This window comes from Macrobrachium nipponense, chromosome 3 (assembly GCF_015104395.2).
Source record: "Macrobrachium nipponense isolate FS-2020 chromosome 3, ASM1510439v2, whole genome shotgun sequence".
NCBI classification, from domain to species: Eukaryota; Metazoa; Arthropoda; class Malacostraca; order Decapoda; family Palaemonidae; genus Macrobrachium; species Macrobrachium nipponense.
The window spans coordinates 13,891,694-13,915,372 of NC_087202.1; the positions used below are offsets into that span (position 1 = coordinate 13,891,694).

Consider the following 23,679-nt stretch of genomic DNA (forward strand, 5'->3'; position numbering starts at 1 on the left):
CCTTACGGAAGGGGAGACGGGCCCCGCTCCCGAAGGAGCAGGAGGACCAGCAGAAGGACCCCCGTCCCACCGAGGTGGGACGGGCCCTTAGAAGTTCCGAAGGAGACTTCTTAGGGGGGAAGGCAGCCTTCTTCTTCTTCTTCGGCTTAGGGCCTTAGAAGTCGAAGGGGAGGAGGCAGCAGCAGACGATGAAGACGAAGATGACAGCTTCCTCTTCTCCTTTTCCTCGTCAGCTCACGCAGGACAGTCGTCAGGTACCTCCATCCAGGCCGGAGCGGGGCTATGCGAAGCAACACGGCCCGACTGCACCTGTCCGGAAGGACCTGGGACTGGGGAAGAACACAACCGTGGGCAGGACCAGCATGGACAGGCACAGGAACCAGGAGCGACAGGAACAGCAACCAGCTCAGGAGCGGCAGGAACAGCTGGCAGCGGTAGACCCAAGAAGGGACAGCCAAGCCAACAGTGGGAATCACATCAGCGGCAGGTACGGCAGGCCCAGCGATCGCCTCGTAGAATCATCGGCAGCCAGCGGAACCTGGGTCCTGGCGCCCGGTCCCGGGGCGAGCTGCTGAACAGCGGAAGTCTGGGGCAGGCAACACGAAGAAAACAGGCGGCGGCGGCAACCCCACCTCGGTACGGCTGCGGCCCTAGTAGCGGCAGACGGCGTCATCGACACAGCATGGGGAGTGTAGACCAGGAGGGGGGGGGAGCAGCATAAGCGGCCGTGGTAGTAGTGGAGACCGCCCCAGACCTCGCTAGACGCTGCAGCAGCCCGTGGATGCTAGGCACGCCCTGCCTCCGCGGTGGTCCATACCTGTCCAAGGTCGTCTCCCACGGATGTAGCACCTGCGGTAACATAGATAGATTAGTAAGAGGGGTTCCCCTCACGACGGGGGAAGACATGCCCCACCCCGACGAAGCGAAGGAAGGACCCCAAATACAAAATACAACGAAGAAGCTGAGCGGGGGGAGGAAGGAAGACGAAGAATCGGATACCAAGGGAGTCGCGGGAGAGCTTTCCGACGACTTCCTGGCAGACCTTCGCTTCCCCTACCCCCGCACAGCAGTGAAAAGTAATATGAAAATGAAACAGAATACTGCCCTTGCGATTCACTTCATAGAACTTAAAGGGGAAAAGATCAATTCCCGGGTAAGAACGGAAACTTGATCCATAATATGATGCTATCATAAAAATATATATGAAAATGAAACAGAATACTGCACTTGCGATTTCATTTCACATAAAAAAAATCGTTAAGGATCAATTCCCGGGTAAGAACGAAAATTGATCCAAATTAAATTTCATGCAAATAAATAAATGAAAATGAAAAGAATATTGCAATTGCGAATCCCACTTTCATTGCATTCTATTATACAAAATTACAAAAGGCTCGTGCCGAGCGCAAACACACACTCGGTAACGAACGCACAGGGCAAATATATAATGAAAAGAGTACTTACATTTCTCAATTACACACTTTCGCCCAAAATACATACCTGACTCGGTGCGAGCGCGCCCGCCCTCGGCACCGAGGCATAATTCAAGGGTTCAATCATAGAAAAGAGAGGAAATCGCCGCATCTACGGCGATAACTCCATGTTGGTTCATAATTAAGTAATGAAAATGAAAACAGTGTACTTACAGTTTCATTTTCAAGTCAAACAAACCATTAGTAGAAAACACAATATAAAACAAAGCATACGAGGATGAAGCGGGCAGAGAGCGATGACGAACACGTCCTTCACACCCAGCGGCCGAAAGCAAAAGTGATTTGTTTACCTCACAGTCGCGCGGCGCGCGACTGTCGGACAAGCAGTTAACTACCGTTCTCCCCTTGTTCGAAGCTTACGACCGTTCCAGCTGCCGCTAGCTACTTCCTATTGTTAAAGGACCGATGGTTTGTATTACGTATCGGACAATTAAGCCTTTGTTCTTCTATGACTTTCTCTATAATTTCCAGAGCCACCCCTTGGTCTTGGTTTTATTATTTTATCCAACTGTTCATAGCTGGTTCTCATAAAATGTACAAAACTTTCCATTTTTCAACTTCTGAATAACAAAGAATGACTACTCACCTGCTCTCTGACGAGCATTCTTGGCTTTCAGTCCTTCCATCATGTATGGAGAAACCTTACTTGCTGGGTATATGGTACATATGAGTTTGGCAATATTTCTTGCAGATCCACGAATAGAATCCTTGGGATCACCAAACTGTTGAGAGAAGCCATGGAACATCATGCATAACATTTAATCATAAACATGTAATTTTCCAATTCAAGAGAAATACATACACACTTTAGTACAATACAGTGATCCCTCGTTTATTAAGGTAAATGGGGACCAGAAACCCCCTGCGATAGGTGAAAATCGGCAAAGTAGGATTGGCCCCCTAGGAATTTCCATATGTGTGTGTGTGTGTGTGTGTGTGTGTGTGTGTGTGTGTGTGTGTGTGTGTGTGTGTGTGTGAGGGGTACCAGAATGTTTAAAATATGTATACTTATATTTAATATATATATTTTACTTAAATCTATTTAATTATAAACCTTAATATTATACATTCACTCACTCATATATATTTTACTTAAATCTATTTAATTATAAAACCTTAATATTATACATTCTCTCTCTCTCTCTCTCTCATACGATACGTACTATGGTGTTCTACACTCACTAATGACAGTAGTATCTAGAGACTTTACTCCAGTAATGACGATGGCAATGATGACGACGATGACAGACCTGTGCAGTTCAATGAATGTGATGATGATAATGGTGTTACTGCACAGGTATAATGAGGCCTTTAAATCAGTTCAGGAAGCGCCTCATCCTCAGATATCAGCGTTGGATCGTCAACATTTGCTTCCGAGAGAGGTGAAGAGGCTGGTGGTGGCACAGAAGAGGCTCCCACTCAACTCGTAGAGGCTTCAGGTTCACTTGGAGGCTCTTCTGCTGGAGGCGCTGATGGTGTAGCTGAGGTTTTTATCTTGGAGAAGAACATGGTGATGGGTAGTAGTTGTCTTTTTTTTTTTTTTTTGCTGCAAAATGACCTTGCACAAGGACATAACCCATCAACACGGTTGCTAAACTCGACAGCTCGAATCACATTATCATTGTCTTGTGCAAATCGTTGCATTGCCCTTGCCATGTTGCACAATTGTTGCAGGTTCTCCAGGGTAAGGCCACGCTCTTCAATTTCTTCGTCTTGCTCTTCTTCGCTTTCTTCTTCACTTGCAGACTTCGTCATCTCCAGGAGGTCTTCATCTGTAAGTGGGTCCGAGTGGGCGATAGGCCGTTGACATCATCTTCCACCCTGTCGACGAATCCTTCATCCCTGATGATGCGAGCCAGCCTCACCGCCTTCTCCACCGCTGAGTGAGGAACTTCGTCAGGAGTGAAGCCTGCACAGTCATGCACCACGTTAGGCCATAATTTCTTCCAGCAAGAATTAATGGTCTCAAGTTTTCATGTCCTTCAATGGTTGCTGGATATTAGTCAAGCACAACGCAATGTCGTAGTTACGCCAGTACTTTTTCAAGGTGAAGCCTTCGTCGTCGTCGTCAACTGCCGCAATGAGGCCCTCCATTGTGGAACGTGTAGTACCTTAAAGGCACGAATGACACCTTGATCCATCAGCTGAATTAGAGATGTGGTGTTAGGGGGCAGAAACTATCTGAACCCCATCATATTGCAGATCTGTTGCATGGCCTCCTGCACACTCCATCAAGAGAAGGACCTTAAAAGGGAGGCCCTTCTGAGCCAGATACAGCTTCACCTGGAGAATGAAGCAATGGAGGAACCATTCGAGGGCCAGGGCTTTCGTTATCCAGGCCTTAGAGTTATGCATCCAATACACATGGAGCAGAGCCTTATTTTTGTTTTTTAAGGCCCGTGGATTTTTGGCCTTATAAATAAGAATGGCTTAAGCATAAAACCTGCAATATTGCCACACATAATGAGAGTGACATGGTCCTTGTGGGCCTTGAAGTCTGGCCTCTTCACTTCATCCTTGAAGAGGAATGTACGAGAAGGCATCCTCTTCCAAGAAAGGCCTGTCTCGTCCATGTTAAAAACTTACTCAGAGAGGTAGCTGCCATCACTGACAAGCTTAGGAAACTCATCCTCCACGTAACGACGAGCAGCATTGGTGTCGGCAGAAGCAGCCTCACCATACAAGCATGCTTTTGAGGCCGTATCCCTTTTGAAATTTATTGAACCAGCCTTTGCTGGCTGTAAAGCCTCGTCCTCAAGGAGGCAAATCACTCGTGGCAGAGCTAGTACTGGCTTGAGGTTCATCAGGATCATCTTCAGCGGCTTCGTCAGCATCTCCTTTGTCGTCATCGGGCAAGGTTTGATCATAAAGAGATTTGGCCTTTGTCCCGATCATATTAGTGTCCAAACTCACATTTTTTTTTTTTTCCCTGCAATCAGCAACCCACAAGGCTAATGCAGCTTCTATTTTCACAATTCTCTTATTACCCGGAGTTACCACGTTTCGCTTCTTTATTGAAGCTTATTGCAGCAGTTTTGCAAATGTTAGCTTCGTCTTTTTTGATGTAGCGCCCTGTCAATTCATTCACTTCATAATGGCGTGCCACCACGGCATAACTTCTGCCCTGTTTTAACTTATCTAAAAGTTTGACCTTTTCACTGATGGTCATCATCTTCCTCTTCCTCTTGGGCTCACTAGAGGAATCTTTCACGGGGGCACGGCGCTTGGGAGGCATTGTAAGGGCTTATCGAAAGGTTAATTCCGAACACAACACTAAGATACATGAGACACAGTTGACAGCGTGAACAAGAGTGGCGAGATACAACAAGGGAGGAAACTGGGAGAGGATGCGATGATGCGCAGCCAATCAGCTCATGGGATACATCCACTAGTGCTCTCATTCGTCGATCTCGCACTGGGAACAATTCACTTGCCTTGTCTGAGTGCCCAAGGTATGTACAAAGCCTCTGAGAGAGCTTCTCTCTTTGTCTGGCATCCTGGGAAACCATTTCTCTCACGCATCACGATGAAACAACGCTGCTTTCTGCAATACGGCTGCCGATGTGGCAGTAGTACTTTTGAATTTTTATTTTAAGAATATTTTTGAAAAATCAGCGATGCACTGAGGCCGCGAAACTTGAACTGCGAAGTGGCGAGGGATTACTGTATGACATTCTGGTCATCATAGATAGATTGACTGTGTATCAAATCTGGCGTCACAACATCTGGGTAACTGACACCGAAATAAATTAAATAGAAACAATTAAATTTTAAATAAATTTCATATAAAAAAATCTATAAATATATAAAATATATGTATATAAAAATTTTGTTCATATATAAAAGTTCTTACATAGACAATCTATGCATAATTTAAATTTGGTTGAGGAGGCCTGCCTCCCCCATAAATTTATATAACTTCTATATTACAATCCTTTCCAAGAATTGTAGCAAGGATAAAATTACCTACTCTGTCACGACCCCAAGGCAGGAACCTATGTCTCAAATTCCCAAATCTGGGACATTCAATCAACAAATGTTTCACAGTCAAGGGCACACTACAGTTCTCGCAAAACGGAGGATTTTCACGAGACATCAAGAACCCATGTGTAAGTCTTGTACGTCAAATCCTCAATCTGCACAACATCGTTTCTTGTCTCCTTGGCATATATGGATATGACCAAGGAGACACTGATGAAGTGATACTGCACATTTTTTGATTAGTTAAAATATCCTCCCACTGGGAATGCCAACATTTTTTAATTCTCTGACCTACTGGAGGATACAAATCCCGATATGGTAGTAGGCATCTTGTGGGTTCTGGGGAGCTGACCGCAGACTTTGCAAGTTGGTCAGCTTTCTCATTCCCAGCCACCCCAACATGGGATGGCACCCAACAGAACTTTACTTCTTTCCCTCTTCTTTTTAGTAAAAGCAGCCATTCCAATATATCTAAAATCAGAGGGTTTAGAGGGTTAAAAGATTCCAGCGACTGAAGAACACTTCTTGAGTCACAATATATAACAAAATTATTTTCATTCCGAATTAAAACTTCCTTTAAAGACTTTAAAATTCCATATAATTATGCTGTAAAAATCAATGCAACATATGATAACCTGCAGCTTCTCTCTACATCAGGGAAGGCTACACCAAAGCCGACGCCAGCATCTGACTTTGAGCCATCCGTGAAAACTGCAGTGGAGTCATCGTGATGCAGTGTTCTAAAAATATTGACCGCATGGCCTCACTGGACAATTCTGTCTTGGTAAAATTAAAATACCTACAAAAATTTTACCTCTGGAAAGTTCCAGGGGTGACTAACTGAATATTTTGCTGGTAAAATCTCTATTCTTGGCATATTCAATTCACAGACAATAAAATTTACTCTAAAAGCGAATGGATGAGGTTGCTTGGGGTGACTTTCATAAAACTGCCAATGCCTTTCATTTCTCATACAAATGCTGGTTAAAGACTTGGGTAGCCTCTGGAATCTATACCAGCTCCGAACCAGCAGACGCTTGTAATGAAGATCCAGTGGCACCTCATCAGCATCTACAAGCATGCTCTCTGTAGATGATTTAAATGCTCCAGTACACAACTGTATTCCTCCATGATGAATTGAGTTGAGCATTTTAAGGCTATTTGGCTTCGCAGAAGTGTACACCTCACACCAATAACTTAATTTTGAAAAGACCAAGGCTTTATATAATCTCAACATCTGAGTTCGGTCTGCACCCCACGAAGTGTGAGACAGGACTTTCAGCAAATTCATTGCTTTCAAGCATTTTGCCTTAATATATTTCAGATGTGGAATCCAGGTCAGCTTGCTTTCAAAAATCAAACCAAGAAACCTTGTTTCACCAACACATGGAATTCTCTGCCTATGGATGAACAGATCTGGATCAGGGTGGATTCCCCTTATACGACAAAAGTGCATAGTTACCGTTTTACTGGCAGAAAATCTAAAACCATTAATCTCAGCCCACTTTACTATATTATCAATGCAGAGCTGAAGGCGGCGTTCAGCCACTGCCATCCTTGATGCTGCAAAGGAAATCGATACGTCATCAACAAAAAGGGTATATGTTATATCTGGGGGAATTATTTTAGAAACCCCATTGATTACAAAGGCAAACAAGGTTACACTTAAAACACTTCCTTGTGGTACTCCTCCTTCTTGATTGAACACATCTGACATTGTTGCTCCAACCTGAACCTGAAATATCCTATTTTTTAAAAAAGCCTTAATACAGAGGGGCAAATTGCCTCTCAGGTTACATTCATAAAGGACCCTCAAAATGCCCTATCTCCATTGTATCATAAGCCTTCTCTAGATCAAAGAACACAGTGATGTGATGCTGCTTGTTGGCAAAAGCTTCACATATTGACAATTCCATTCGTATCAATACATCAGTTGTGGAGTGCATACTCCGAAAAATGATATTGTTATGATACAATAAAGTTTCATACATACTTACCTGGCAGATATATACATAGTGGGACGACGGAGTCTTAGCTATGTATATATCTGACAGGTAAGTTGATTGTATGAAACCACAGAGCAGGCGACAGATATTTACCTCTTCCCAAGTACCACATCAATCGTGTTCACCATTTTTTCCATGATCTTACACAAACAAGATGTCAATGCAATAGGACGATAATTTTCTGTCTTGAATGGATCTTTTCCAGGTTTCACAAATGGCAGTAATTTTAACTTCTCCCAAAGCTTGGGGAAGATATGTTCTCGGCAAATTCTGTTAATTAGGCTTAATATGAAGTCTGGTATTTTCAGGGGTATGCTTAATCATTGAATATGTTATATCATCCAGTCCAGGAGCTGATTCATTACATCTATTCAAGGCTGATTCAAATTCTCTAATAGTAAAAGGAGCATTGTATTGCTCATGTCTTACGGTATTAAAATCAATTTTGACCTGTTCCATTATCCGTCTGAGCTGAATAGGGTCTATCATCATTTTTCTTCGCAACATTAGCAAAATGATTAGCAAACTCATTTGCCACTAACTGGGGGTCTGCTACCTCGCAACCATTGATCTTGATAACTGGAGGTTGACAAGGAGTGAACTTGCCTGCTATTTTTTTCTCTTCCAAACTAGAGTCAGATGAGTTTTCGAATTTAGTGAAGATATGAATATCGTCCAAGATTCTTTTTGTGCTTTTTTGATTTCCATGCGAAAATGAGCTCTCGCTTTTCAAAATTCAACTCGATAATACTCACATTATCGTCTGCGGTATCTGGTGAAGGCAGATCTCAAAGTTCTATGAGTTTCCTGGCATTTACGAGTCCACCAGGGAACTGGTCGGCGGACAAATTTGCCTGAAGTCCTAGGTATAGATTGAAGACCAGCTGAGAACATTATTGTATTCAAAAAGTCAAAAGTGTCATCTACACAGGGAAAGTCCATCAGCAGTCATCTATTGAGCTGTGCTCCTGGAATGTTGACCAATCAGCTTTACCAATGTTCCATTTGGGTAGCCTTGAAGATGGAGGACTTGATGCTAACACTCACCACTATTGGAAAATGGTCACTGGTAAATATACCAAATTTGTAACTAATTTGTATTTTTCATAACTAACAAACCTGAGGTCTTAACATTAGGATTTACTAGCGCCAAGCTGGAAACCGGTAGAATTAAAATTACACTTGTGAGATCCAGGGACTAATGGCATCTATACCAGGTCACGGGGCATGTATACCCAGAATGCCCACGGCTACCTGTGACCCACCAGTTATATTTCTAACCCAGTTTAGACTGCTAGAGGGGTGGTTCGAGGTGGGCCTTTAACTGTTAAGACCTCAGGTTTGTTAGTTATGAAAAATACAAATTAGTTTACAAATTTGGTATTTGTTTCTACATGAAACAAACCTTCGGTCTTAACATTAGGATAGACTTACTATTGGAGGGAGGTAAGTCTCTACAACTGACTGGGAGTTTGCCACCTTATCCATTTCCGAATATATAGGGCAATTCTAAGAGATGGACAATGACCCTAGGACCAAAGATATAAGCGGATCTATTGGTTTCTCCCACTGGGTGTAGATACCATTCTACTGTTTACTCTTGTCCCTTGCAACGGATCCACCTTCACCCCTCTTTTCCCTATTATCCAGAGGGGTGTGTTGCTACTGAAAAGTATATCATCACCTAAGATAGCTTCACAGTATGGCTGACACCTCTCCTGCATCTAGTCCGTTCAGCACATGACGGTACTCTCCTTCATATTGCCCGTAGTTAAAGGAGTAGGAAGAAAGTAGTAAAGAAAAAAGACCAGTCATCCCCATTCATTCTACTTTTCATACCTTCATCTTAGACTAGACGCAAACTGACCCGCCAGGGCACTGGATGAACTATATCACTTGTTGGGCCGCCACCACTGGACCCAAGGAAAAGGTGTCCAAGGATCTAGGGCAACATCTTTCAAATAAAATGAGGAGGGAAAGTTGTTTGGCGTTTCCACACACCAGCTTTCAGAATTCTATCACAGACATGTTCTTCTTAAATGCCAGGGAAGCACTCACCGCCCCTGATGTCATGAGCTCTAGCTCTCCCACCTGGCTATCGACCCTCTGTCTTCTGCCGTATAAGCATCTCTGATCGTCTCCCTTAGCCAAAACGATATTGTAATTCCTGGAACACTTCCTTCTTGTTCCGTCCTGTACTTACGAACAACCTCTGGCACCCCGGCCTGAGGTGCCTTGTTCTCTTTAAGTACTCCCTTAGTGCCCTGACGGGCACAGGAGCATCTCAGCTTTGTCGTTGTCTATAAAGCCTGCCAAGGAAGTATGGTAAAGGAGTCGAATCTGCGTCTATTATTGTTGGATTTTGGGTCTTGGCCACGAATTCTGGGACAAACTCAATACCATTGATCTCCAACCTCTCGAGTGCTTTATGAGATATGAGAGGCCATGTAGCTCCCCCACCCTTTTGGTTGAAGCCAGGGCCAATAAGAAGACTGTCTTCAGGGTCAGGCTCCTATCCGTGGACTGCCTTAGTGGTTCGTAGGGGGTTTTGTCAGACTACTCAGTACCTTGGTCAGATCCCAATCTGGGGCTTTTAGCTCCTTTGGTGGGCATGACTGTTCAAAGCTCCTCATCAGCATGGCCAACTCCCATGAAGACGATATGTCCACTCTTCATTCGTAAGACTGAGGCTAGAGCCGCCCTGTACCCCTTCACTGCAGATACAGACATATGTTTTTCTGTTCTGAGATATATCAGAAAGTCTGCTAACTGCTGAATAGTGGTACCGAGTGGAGACAAGTTCCCTCTACGACACCAATCACAGTATGCTGACCACTTTCCTTGGTATACTGCCGCAGATGATTTTCTGATATTACCTGCCATCTGAGTTGCTGCTTTCTGCGAAAACCTCGCGCTCGGAGGAGATACTTGACAGTCTCCACCCGTGAAGCGATAGGGACTCACCGAATGGTCATCTTGAGGTTCTGAGACTGCATTACCCTGTTTTCAGAACCTGACGGATTAGACAAAATGGAGGAAATGCGTTACACGTCCAGATTGTCCCAGGGGTGTTGTAGCGCATCTTCTGCTACTGCCTCTGCATCTGGGGACTACTGAAAAATACACTTCCAACTTTTGTGTACCTGGTTGCGATAGGTCTATGATCGGTCCTTCCCACAACATGAGCATCCTGTCCACTACCTGTTGGTGCAGGGACCACTCCGTTCCAGAATCTTGATCCCTGCGGCTCAACTTGTCGGCCACTATGTTTCTTTTCCCGGAATATACCTGCCTTGATGTCTACCAGGTTCTCTACAGCCCACTGTGAAGTTGAACTGTCATCACATGTAACTGCCGAGAAACTAGGCCTCCTTGCTTGTTTATATAAGCTACTACTGTGGTGTTGTCTGACATCAATACCACTGAGTGTCCCTTTACTCTCTCCCTGGATTCCTGTAGAGCCAGAAAAGCTGCTTTCAACTCCAGCACGTTTATATGGAGTTCTCTGTCCTTGCAACTCCATTTTGCTGACACCCATCAACTCCTCCATATGGGCTCCCCAGCCTTCTAGTGACGCATCCGAGAACAGCAAGAGGCCTGGGGAGGATTTGTTGAAGGGGACACCCACTGTCAGATTGTCGTCGTTCACCCACCACAGCAAGTCTTTCCTCACTTCTGCCGACAAGGGAATTTGCTCGTACGGGTGATCTACTGTTGGTGACCAAAACTCCTTCATCCTCCATTGTAGGGGACCGAAGGTGTAGCCTTCCTCGTGGTACTAGGCTTATCCAGGGAGGTTAGGATTCCCAGCACCACCTGCCACTGTCTTCGCTGGCTGTGTCTGTTTTCCAGAAAGGCATTCACCACTTGTTTGCATTTCTCTACTCTTGGTCTGTCCGGATACTTTGGCTTGTTGTGTCTATCACCATTCCCGATATTCCAAACGTTGACTTGGATCCAACTGCGACTTCTCCTGATTCACCACAATACCTAGGCTGTGACAAAGCTGCAGGAGGGCTGGCCCTGTCCCTGAGTAATTTCTCCCTGGACTTTGCTATCACCAGCCAATCGTCCAGATATCTTATTAGCCTGATCCCCTGAGCATGCGCCCACGCCAACACGAGGGTGAACACTCTTGTAAAAACTTGAGGAGACGTTGTCAATCCGAAGCACAGGACCTTGAATTCGAAAGCTTTCCCTGCAAGACTGAAGCGGAGAAATTTCCTTGAAGACTGATGGACTGGTATTTGAAAGTATGCGTCCTTTAGATCGACTGTCAGCATAAGTCTCCGATTCTGACTGCTTGTAGAACCGTTTTTTTCGGAGTTTCCATCTTGAAACTGGTTTTCCGTTATAAACAGATTCAGCGTTGACAGGTCTATTACTGTCCTCCACTCCCCGTTGGCTTTGGTACCAGGAAAATCCTGCTGTAGAAGCCTTTTGCCGGACTGCATACTTGTTGCACAGCTCCTTTTTCCATCATCTTCTTCACTTCGTCCTGCAGAATAGTGGCCTTCTGAGATTTGTGGGCATAAAGTAATGTGGGGTAATGGTTGATCGTCAGTGGGGGGGCGGGGTTACCTCGAACGGGATCAAATACCCGATCCTGAGAACATCCCACCACCCACTGCTCTGCCCTAGTTCCTGCCACACCTTCCAGTGATTTGCCAGGCAACCCCCCACTGGTGTGGTCGAGTGATGGGAGGCGCCCATCCTATCTTCTTGAGCCTCTCCCTCTTCCCCTATTGCCCCTTCCTCTGTTGTTTCTATTGTGAAAGGGCCGATGAGTTATCCTCTTTGGGAAGAGGGTCTTGTGGACTCTATTAGGGATGCTATGTCTCACTGTCTTCTTTCGAGACATCGCTGTTTGCTTCCCTCCAAAGGAGTAGTTTGACTGTTAGACGTTTTCCTAACTGCCTGTTGCACCAACCTATCGTTAGTGTCCATCCTTCTTCTATCTATCGCCTCTTCCAGTATGACCTATGGCAACAGCAGTTGCGATTCCAAGATATCCCCCATTCCTCATTGCTAACAGGAATCCAAATCCACATTGCAGCTTAGTCTAGCCAACGCTGCATCTCTCCTCATTAGCAGGATATTTGCCCAAACATTGGCACTTACGTTTGTCAGGTACGCAATCGCCTTGGAACCTGACTGTAGTAATCTAATGAACAATGGTTAATCCACTACTTTTCTTGTTGCTTCCGAGGATGCAATCTTCGCCACTGCTGTTGACCAAAGGTCTAACCAAGAAGCAGCCTGAAAGACAGAAGAAGCTGTTGCTTTTAACGTAGCAGCCTCTTGGTACGTCAATCGAAGGGCACTCCAATTTTAACCTGATCCAAGGTTAATCCAGGCCTTAACCTTACAACATTAGGGTTCATTTGTCTAGACAGCAAAGGGACCATTCGGTGTCGTATAATATTTCCTTTGCTTTATCATTGGAGGGAATAAATTTAAAAGATCTATTAGATCTTAAGGAATTATCCCTCCCTGCAATCTTTGCGTTTACATGTTGCAAGACCGATTCCGCATGACTCGAACAAGGCAATTCATACGACACCCTTGGTATCCCTGCTTTTTTAGTCCAAATGCCATGTCAATTCCAGGAGGAAGCATACTGGCCGGTGTTTCTGTCTTCTCCAGAAAGGTTATTGAATTGACGAATCAAATCAATCACCTCTGCATACGAGGCCAGAAACTCTTGGTTTTCTCCTTCCTCCGGCTCTAGTGTACCATTCTCCGTCACAAGGGATGTTGTCTCGCCTCTATCTTCTGACAGACGGCCCGGAATTCCACGGCCGCCTGCCCCTACGGCCGCGGTCTCTTTGATCTTTGCTGGCCGCTGTTGGCTCGATCCCGGATAGTCAGCAGGGGAACGAGAACGTCTCACTCTTTCTCTGCTCACGGATCTAGAGCAAGAATCTCGTCTAGATCTGCAAGAAGAAGGCTCCCTTAAGACAGATATAAGTTCGTCTCTATTAGTATTGGCATCGTTTTCGAGCGTCGGCAAGCCCGGCCTCGACCTTCTATCCAGACGGACACTGCCTTCCACGAACGTATCCGCCGAGGTTGCCACTCCTCTATTTTTCGTACTTTTAAGAGGAGCCTTATCGTCCTTCGTACGTATTTTGAACGGCCTTACGGGCGAAACTGGGACCTGCATTCCATCCTCTGCTGCACCTTTCGCCGCCAACGTCGATTTTACCAGAGGTATCGGCAGTTTTTGCGATCCGAACTGGCAACTCTGCCTTCGGCCGCATAGCCCGCCGGCCGTCACCTCTCTCGCTTGTTCGGATTCTTGCAAACGCTTCGTCTGCCAACCTTGTGCTTAATAGCCACTGACTTCCCGACCCTTCCTGCTGACTTGGAAATGACAGTCTTGGGTCCGAAGATGAGGAAAGAATTGATTCTTCTCCTCTTAGCCCGAGGATCCGCCAGGAACTCCCGAATCCTCCTCCAACGCTTGACTGGCGCTCGCTGTGACGTTATCGGACTTAGCGATGACGCCGAACTAGAGGAAGAAGACGAAGAAGGCGAATCACACTTTTTCTTTTTGTCTCTCTTATTCATTCTCTTCTCTATATCCTGTAATTTCTGCATTACAGTTTGCATTAACGGGTCAGAAGGCGTATTAGCGTCTGGGTGCAGCGAAAAAGGCCGAGAATCGGTCTGTGACGTCATCACGCCTGCCATATCGGAGTGTGACGTATGTTGTGACGTCATCCCTCTGTAGGGAGAGACTGAGAGGTTTCTGCTGGCAACCGCACGTTTGCTGCCAAACTACCTCCCACGTTCTGCATCGCTGTAAACACTGAGTGGGATGGTGAAGCCGCGGCATTAATTCCCATAAATTGCAAGCCTGGGGGGGATTTGAGGAACATTCAGCGCTGCCGGACCCTGCTGGAACCGTGACGTCATATAATGCGCAAGCAGACCATCCAGGTTGGTACGCCTGGTAGGCCTAGCGCTGACCACGTACCATCTAACCTATGCGCTTGAGAAGCAGGAGCCTGGAACAAAGATGGCGGATCTCCCCCTCTACTTGCTGGGAACAAAGGAGAGTGCATATTATTCATAAGATTACCCAAGGCCCCTCCTGATGTTTCCGATAGCATAACCGCTAGGAGAAACCGAAGGGGTATGAGACAAATCAAAAGCAGGTGGAGAAACATATGGAGCAGATGGTTTTATTGCCGATACAAAAGAAGCCGGTAAGGTTTGGTCATCCAAAGATGGCGTCACCACCTTCCTTTTGTATTGGCTTTTCCCATAGAACTCTTCCACTGTTCCACCGACCAACCGCGACAAACAGAACACGGATTAGCAACCGTACTACGTTTTTCCCTGCAATACGACACGTTGGGATGAAAGGAATCCGTCGACACGAAGTTGGAACCTAGAACATGGAAAGCCACGGACTTTCCTGGGCAATCTTTGTATCCTCTCGAAACGGTAGACGATCCCGATGTTGAGGCAAAATTCTCCATCATACCACGTATACACTCTTACCACACACTGATAACACTTGGAGAAAGAAAAGGAATGAAAAATAAAAAATGAAATGGATAAAGAACGGGCAAACTGAAAAACCGGCTTTAAATCAGATAGACAGTAACACGTCTTATCTTAAAGGCGGTAGGAAAATAACTGGTGGGTCACAGGTAGCCGTGGGCATTCTGGGTATACATGCCCCGTGACCTGGTATAGATGCCATTAGTCCCTGGATCTCACAAGTGTAATTTTAATTCTACCGGTTTCCAGCTTGGCGCTAGTAAATCCTAATGTTAAGACCTCAGGTTTGTTTCGTGTATGAACAACTACCATTTATAGCTTTCCAATTAACGTCAATAAGACAGTCATCACTACATATAGATAAATCAATTGCTGATAACATGCCTGTTTGAACATGAAAATGCGTAGACTCCCCAGAGTTGAGGATCCCCACATTTTCATCTTCTATGATGGAACCTAAGCAGTTTCCTCTTTGATTGGTGATGATGTCACCCCATAGAGGGTTTCTGCTATTCATATCTCCCAAAATAACAAAAGGACGTGGTAACAGTTGAATAAGAGATTTAAATTCATTGATGGGGAAGACTTCATTAGGTGGTAGATAGAGAGAGCATTATGTACATTTTCTTTGCAAATGGATCTGTACACCTATCACTTGCAATGCTGATTGGATACTAATAGGATTTTGAGGGGTGTCGTTTCAAACATATAAAACAACACCACCATGGCTTCCAATATTTAAATTATAGGTGGAGTGATAGGATGTATACTCTCGCGGGCTGGGGCACATATTATTGCCAATCATGGTCTCCTGCAGAGCTATACAAACAGGAGACACTTCTGATATGAGCAGCCTTAATTCTTCCCATTTAGCTCTTAATCCCATGACAAAGTTCCACTGGAGAAAATTAATGAAACGTTTTACTTCCTCCCTTAGAGGCTGTTACATCTTAGAGCCTCCTTTAAGAGCTTTCAGCTTACAACTTCTCTTTTTTTCTGGAAGGAGACCGATTGTTTAGGGCTGCCTTCCTTTTTAGAGGGTTATCAGTCTCAGGAACAGCAGACAAAGCTGGTGTCGCCTGAGGAGGGGTGTGAGGATTGGACATTGGTGCATCCTCCAAAGCATTTACAACTGGTCAGCCTCCAGAGAGGTGGGAGTGCCAGGTATACCCGACACAGCCTCCACAGAGGACGGTGTACCAGAAACCACTGGCACTGCCTCCAAAGAGGCAGGAGTGCCAGAATCAACTGGCACCACCTCTAAAAGAGGCAGGAGTACCAGAAATCACTGGCACGGCCTCCGAGGAGGCAGGCGCACCAGATATCACTGGCGCAGCCTCTGAAGAGGCAGGAGCACCAGAAATCACTGGTGCAGCCTCCGGAGAGGCAAGAGCACCAGAAATCACTGGCGCAGCCTCTGAAGAGGAAGGAGCACCAGCAACAATTGGCGCCGCCTCCCAAGAGCCATGGGTATGGGTCGTCACCGGTTTTTTATTTAAATTATCCTTATTAACATTTATATTTCTTTTTCGGTTGGCAGCAACACTGGAAAAGGATATTCCTGGTCTAACATATTGATTCAATACTCTCTCTTTTGCCTCCCTAAATGTGATACGTTCTGTTCCCTTAAAGCTTGAATCTCTTTTTCCATGATGTATACATCACAATTAAGTGAAGATGATGGATGATTTTCTCCACAATGTATACATCTGGCTTGTTTATTACATATGCCATGCTCTGGTTCACTGCACTGACACATGTGGCAGGCTTGCCTTGCAGTTTCTGTCTACAGGAACCTAACATATGTCCGAATTCTTGACAATGGAAACATCTCCTCGGTCTTGGGATATATTGTTTAATCTTGAAACGTAGCCAGGCTGCTTTTACTACAGTAGGTGATCGCTTTAAAATACTACTGCAGTAACCCTTTTGTCCTGATTTTGCTTTACCATATTAAAAAGTTTACTTGTTTCTATTTCAGGTCCTTAATCATTTCATCTTTAAATGAAACATGCTAATTATACTGATGTTTTCCTCATGTCACACAGACTGTACATGAACCAGAATCACACAACTAAAGGCAGTCAGAATCCCTATTGCTGACAGCAGTCAGAATTTCTAATCCTAACAGGTTTAATACAAAACAGGACAAGAGTGAACATACTGCAAACAAAACAGCTGCATACCTTTGTTATCAAAAATGGAAGAAAGGAGTAGGCTTCGAAATCCATAAGATGATAATCCTCTTCCGATACCAACTGAAACACTTGCTTAAGGTAGTCCATAGCCTTGATGATAACCGAGGGATTGGTGTCAAAAAATCTGATTGTGAGCCACTTCAATACCAAATCCAGATTGGCTATGCAAGCTGGAAGGTTTGAATTCAGGTCCTATAATAGAAAAATACATAGCATTTAAAAGAAAAGTAAGGTATGTTTGAAACTACATCTATCAGCAAGTATTCAAATACAGGGTAATAGAACTAACTGCAGTACTGAATGAGGACTGAGGAGGAAAATAGGCATGACGGTACTGCCAGTAATATTAGGGAGTATACCATTTAACAAAGCAAATTGTTGTTATTATTACTAAGGCTAAGTTTTTCCAGACCTGAATCTTAAGTAGACTCTTCTCAGGCTGGTTCACAGATTGTTGTAGCTGAGCTAGTTCTAAACAGATAAGGCATCTTATGATGATGATCTTAAAAACCTAAATACACATTACAAGCATCAGCACTTTATAATTAATATTGTTTAACCCTTAAACGCCGAAGCGGTAAAAAAAAAATTGTCTCCCGTGTGCCGGAGGTGTTTCGGAGTGAACGCGGAAATGGAAAAAATATTTTTTTTCAAAAAAACACAGCGCGCTTAGTTTTCAAGATTAAGAGTTCATTTTTGGCTCCTTTTTTTGTCATTGGCTGAAGTTTAGTATGCAACCATCAGAAATGAAAAAATTATCATTATCATATATAAATACGTAATGCGATATATGCAATCATTTTGGTATATAACACATTGTAAAACGATAAAAGCAACACCGGAAAAATATTATCACAAAATGATGCATGAATTCGTAACGAGCGGACGTAAAAAAATATATTTTTTTTAAATTCACCATAAATCTAAATATTGTTATAGAGACTTTGAATTTGTTTCAAGATGAAGTTAAATGATGGAATATTACGATACTGTAAGAGTTTTAGCTTACAATTGCAGTTTTTGACCATTTCGGACGAGTTAAAGTTGACCAAATGTCAAAATTTTTATATAATTTTTTTTTATATGCAATTATTTTGGAAATTAGAAAAGCTACAACCTTCAAATATTTATCCTTTTATTCTACATAAAATTGCGCACATTTTCATATATAAAACTCTATGAAATGCCTAATATGAAACAGAGCAAATTTTTCCGAGAATGCGATGTACGCATTTCTGGAGATTTATGGCGGTAGAATCCGCCGCGGCGGAGGGGAAGGAAAGTTTTTTCATTAAATTCACCTAAAATCTCAAATATTGTTGCTCAGAGACTTCGCCAATTTGTTGCAAAATGAAGGTAAATGATTGCTATTACTAAAAATATAAGAGTTTTAGCTTACAATTGCGTTTTTCGACCATTTTGGTAGAGTCAAAGTTGACCGAACGTGGTTTTTTTTTATTTATCGTGATTTATTTGCAAATATTTCGAAAATGAGAAAAGCTACAACCTTCAATTATTTTTTGTTGTATTCTACATAAAATTGCGCACATTTTCATATAAAAAAAACTTTATGTAACGGCTAATTTAAATGGTGCAAACATTACCACAATACGCAAGCGAATGATTTTTTCGGAAGGAAGGTTACCGCTCCTTCTCTTTGCGGGCTAAGTATAAGCGGAAAATGTTATTTTTTTGATAAATTCACACCATAAAATCGACAAATATTGTAGCTGAGAGACTTCCAATTTGTTACAAAATGAAGGTAAATGATTGAATATTACTAAAATATAAGTTTTAGCTTACAATTGCGTTTTTTCAAACCATTTCGGTAGAGTCAAATTGACCGAAGGTTGAAAATTTGTCACTTATCATTTTTTTTATATGAACAATATTTCAAAAACTGATAAAAGTACAACATGGGTTGTTTTTAGTTGTATTGTGCATGAAATTGCGCACATTTCCATATATAAAACTTCTATATAACGGCTGTTAATTCTTAAATGGTGCTAAACTTACACAAAATAGCATGTAAGATTTTTTTTCGGAAGAGTTACCGCACGGACGTAAGGAAAAAGTTTTTTCATAAATTCACCATAAATCGAAATCGATTGTGCTAGAGACTTCCAATTTGTTGCAAAAATTAAGGTAAAATAGTTGAATATTACTAAAATATAAGCGTTTTAGCTTACAATTGCGTTTTTCAACCATTTCGGTAGAGTCAAAGTTGACCGAAGGTTGAAATTTTGGCACTTATCGTTATTTATATGGAAATATTTCAAAACTGATAAAAGCTACAATCATGAGTATTTTTTTGTTGTATTCTAAAGAAATTGCGCACAATTTTATATATAATACTTTCATGTAACGGATAAGTTAAACGGTGCTAAAATTATGTCAAAGTGACGAAATAATTTTTGAGATGTGTTCACTGATACTTTTTTCTTTTTAGTGCGATAAGAAAGAAATTCGCGCTTGCGCGCCTGCATAACGATTGTAAACAAAACAACGCCTTGATCCGTGAACTCCCAGCATCCCTCAAGGCACGTGATTCAAAAGTTTTCGGCTGGTAGGCCTATAAGTATTTTTCGCGAATTTTAAAAAAAAACTTTTTTTGAGTCGACGTATGGTACGTCCATTCGGCATACGGGAGACATTTTGACTCGACGTTTAATACGTCCATTCGGCGTTTAAGGGTTAAGTCTGATAATTTTACTACACCAGAAAGTTAATATACTTTATTTTAATAAGGCTAGCCTGAATGGTTTGCCTTTAGTTTTAAAAATATATCATTCAATAAACTGCAGTTATTTGATAATACAATGATTAAATAGAGGAAAACTATTGAACACTTGGCAAAATTCCATCCACTGATTTGTCTCCTGACCCTAGCATTTCCTCAAGGATGAAGTTTGGACATTCACATAAAATGTTTAAATTCATGTGATGACCTACTTATAAAGAATACGTCACTCGTGCTATTCATCAAATATCTTCCACATGGTCTCTTCATGTAAACAAGATGACAAGATGCCTTTCCTTGCTTCTCTCCCTTGTATTTCCTCACTATACATACTTTAATGTCATGTTAACACCAATGTTAGTCAGTCTCAACTCACAATACTTACTTCACTTAAGGCATCAATAGCCTTAATATGAAACTTGAAGTCTTGGTGGAACATATTGGCCATGAGTTGCCTGTTCATTCCAGAGGCAGTCATCTGGTCTTTCAGCTGGGTGACGAATTCTTGTCGAGGAGTGGCAAAATCCCACCTCAGTACTCTCAAACGCTGTTCGTCAGATGCACGCTGCTGCTTCAAGTTGTTCACCTGCAGAAGCGGTGACGTGTCTACATCCTCCATGTCTTTTCTGCCGGCACCCTAGAAGGATCCGATAATTTACTAAGGTACTGAAAAAGCATTCATCATAATTCACCCGCAAAACAAAGTACGTCACAATACCTCATGACAGAATCAATCTTGCTAGTCTTATCCCTTAAACATTCCAACTGTGTCAAACAATGGAATCCCCTAAGATTCCTAAGATATCAAATGGTTTAACTACCTTCAATGCAAGTACCAGCTGTTCAAAAGTCGTTAACCATCATTTTGTCTATTCTTCCTGTTTTTAATGCAATAAGAGAAAGAGAAGTCAAATCACTTATCCAAGTCCAAAAGAAAATCCTAACTCTTCATTATGTATTTTAAAAGAATGTAAATCTATCATTCAACTATATAATTTTCCAGTTTTAAATTCTCATAGATATAGTAACTATTTGTCTTACAAAAAACACCACCAGATTAAAATGGAATTTGAATGACAGTTTTTCTCAAAAAACTCACCAATAACTACCTATGTACTGTACTAATCTCAACAAAAATACACAAAATACCCTTATAAAATACCTAAAACAAACGATTTATGCACTATCATAAACATACAATCTAGTGACTCACTCCTTGTATATTCAGTACATGCACAGTTTATAAGGTCAGACAAGTTAAAGAACCAATGAGGATATCAAATACCCACATGTGTAGTGTAATAAATAATTTTCAATCTTTGAAGGACATATCTTCTAATCAATCTTGTCTTGCCGATCACCACATGAAAGTCTGCACTGATATAATGCCAGTACCATGATGATTAGGTGTTTTTTTTAATCATGGGATTTTTCATTGATGACATCTCCAACTTCTGTCTGAATTTCCAACTGATCAAAGTCCTCTAGGCAAATATCCATGATCTACTCACTGGTATTCCTTACCTATCCCTCTTGTTATAAAACGTTTCTCCACCCTTCTTATGGCACACCCAAGAAGGCTAAATCATTAGAATTTGATTTTACAGCCTCTTAACTACAGGCAGATGTGAAAAGAATCCCTCATGAGCACTATATGATTGTCAACGTGTTTACACTTGGATCTTGAGTTCAAGAAGATCATTTATGCCACAACGCATCAACTATCTGTTGGCAAATGGCAGAATTTAAAATTATAATCCAATACATATTGGTATTCCTAAATTCAAAAATTCATGGCTATGGGTCAGTTGCAGAATGCAGCTGACAGGCCCTGCACAGGTATGTGGGAGCAACGCAGCCAACAGCGTCATTCTGTTTTATGCCGTGATACTGACATGTCAATCTCTGCTTTCCTACCTGTATCACTGGTGATTTTGTATTTGCTGAAAGTTGGTGAAGTATTTCACTTTCTTGTAGCTCAAGCTGCTGTCTTGACTAACATCAGTTAAATTAGTTAGTTGATTAGTTAGTTATGTCTGATTCCAGTGCTTCCAGCATTCACTACTGGAGTGAAGGCTGCAAGGTTAGGCTAACTAAACTGTGTTATGATGCAACACTGTTTCCTAATTGTAGAGAGCAGGTATGTTCAAGAGAGAATATGTGTGGGGAATGTAAGGATTGAGATGAAAGTGAGTGGGAGGTTCTTGAATCTCACATTAATAAGCTTGAAAAGAATAGGAAAAGATAGGTGACCACTCGAGCCGAAAGTAGGGCTTCTGTTAGCCTAGATTAGCCTTGCTAATCCTTCAACTCCCGGTAACACACTTTCTCCTATTCTCAGCCCTCCTGTCATCCCACATACTCCAGTGCTTAGCTCCTGTGCTTCTGACCCCAATGCCGTTGCCAATCTTGAATCCAGAATCTAAACCAAGTTGAGTAAGAAGTTGAACCTCATGGTAAGTTCACTGTCTGAGATAGGGGAGTCCCTAAAGGTCCTAATGGACAAAGTGTTTAGTGAAAAAGTACCCAGTGAAGTGCAAGTGAGGGTGGTGGTTTCCCATCCCTCCAGTTCTCCTACACAGAGGTAACTGTCCTGCTTGCCTGAACCTGGAAGAAGACATACCAGTGGTCCAAGGGAGCTGGTGGGGTTTGCCCACAGGTTTCTGCCCGCTCAGTCAAGCCTGTTGCAAAATCCCAGGTATCGACTGAGTGCTGTTGGAAAGGCATGTCACTGAACATGCACTGACTGTCTTCCAGCTCAATTCAGATTCCAATCGCAGGTGCCATAGGCGGTTCCTCGATTGTCTCAGCCACTGAAAAGGTACATGGACAACACGGCTCAGTCTTACTTGTTGCCCGTCAAGAGACACAGGGAGGCTTTCGACAACCCTTAGCCTTCTTGCGGCTACAACGTGGAGCCCTGTATTTGCCTCAGTGCAATTAACCATGCATTCATGGGATTCACCAGTTACATTCTCTCCCAACCCTATTTTGGATCCCAAGCACCTGAAGCACCACACCTAGTGCCTGTGGTCTAAGTGCAAGAAGATTAATTATGCCACAACATATCAACTAACTGTTGGCAAATGGCAGAATTTAATATAATCCAATAAACATGAGTATTTTGGAAACAAATAAGAGATAAGTAAAGAATCCAAGAAAAAAAAAAGTAAAGAGGGATCAAATAACTTTCACGAGGAAGTCATTTCAACGGTAATACAATGTTCATTTACACTGCACTCTCCTGTAGACAGTTTGCTGCAAATAAATGTCAGCACAGGATGCATAAAATTCAAACAGTAAATTCTCCTCGAGCAGAGGTAAAAAGGTACATCAGATGCTTGCGAGTGCATGACAATTCAAAATCCAGACAGACAGAGCGAACTTACGGTGCGTGTGGCAGATGGTGCTCTCACTCCCTTCTTGAGACCAACACCAGCTCCTCGTCCAGCACCCGCTCCACCAGACAGAGATGTGCCCTGTCTCTCACCTACCCCTCCACCTCGTCCAGCTCCAGCAGGAGCTGCTTTGGCCTTTGGCTGTGGGCGAGCTGGCAGGCTACCTTTGGCTTTTTCTAGAACCTGCATTACAGTGTTCTTGGAGGATGGCTGCAAAATGACAAATTTTATTTTAAATCCATGTGAATTTTCTCTGATAAACAGGAAATTCCTTAAGCTAACATAGAAGGCAAGCAATATTCCAAAAACATTTTTCTAAAACATCCTAAAATACAATGCTATTTGTAA

General features: G+C 42.9%; 1 protein-coding gene across 8 annotated transcripts in view; it reads right to left on the reverse strand.

Annotated features, from left to right (window-relative positions):
- Positions 1 to 23,679, reverse strand: part of LOC135221632 (cytoskeleton-associated protein 5-like) — a 173,012-nt gene that overhangs the window by 62,237 nt on the left and 87,096 nt on the right. For all 8 annotated transcript variants that reach the window (XM_064259301.1, XM_064259304.1, XM_064259300.1 and 5 more), the window contains exons 21-24: positions 23,323 to 23,541; positions 20,319 to 20,570; positions 17,182 to 17,385; positions 2,080 to 2,215 (exon numbers count right to left, since the gene is read on the reverse strand). In XM_064259301.1, the coding sequence (XP_064115371.1) occupies positions 2,080 to 2,215; positions 17,182 to 17,385; positions 20,319 to 20,570; positions 23,323 to 23,541 (811 nt within the window). The remainder of the gene's footprint in view (positions 1 to 2,079; positions 2,216 to 17,181; positions 17,386 to 20,318; positions 20,571 to 23,322; positions 23,542 to 23,679) is intronic.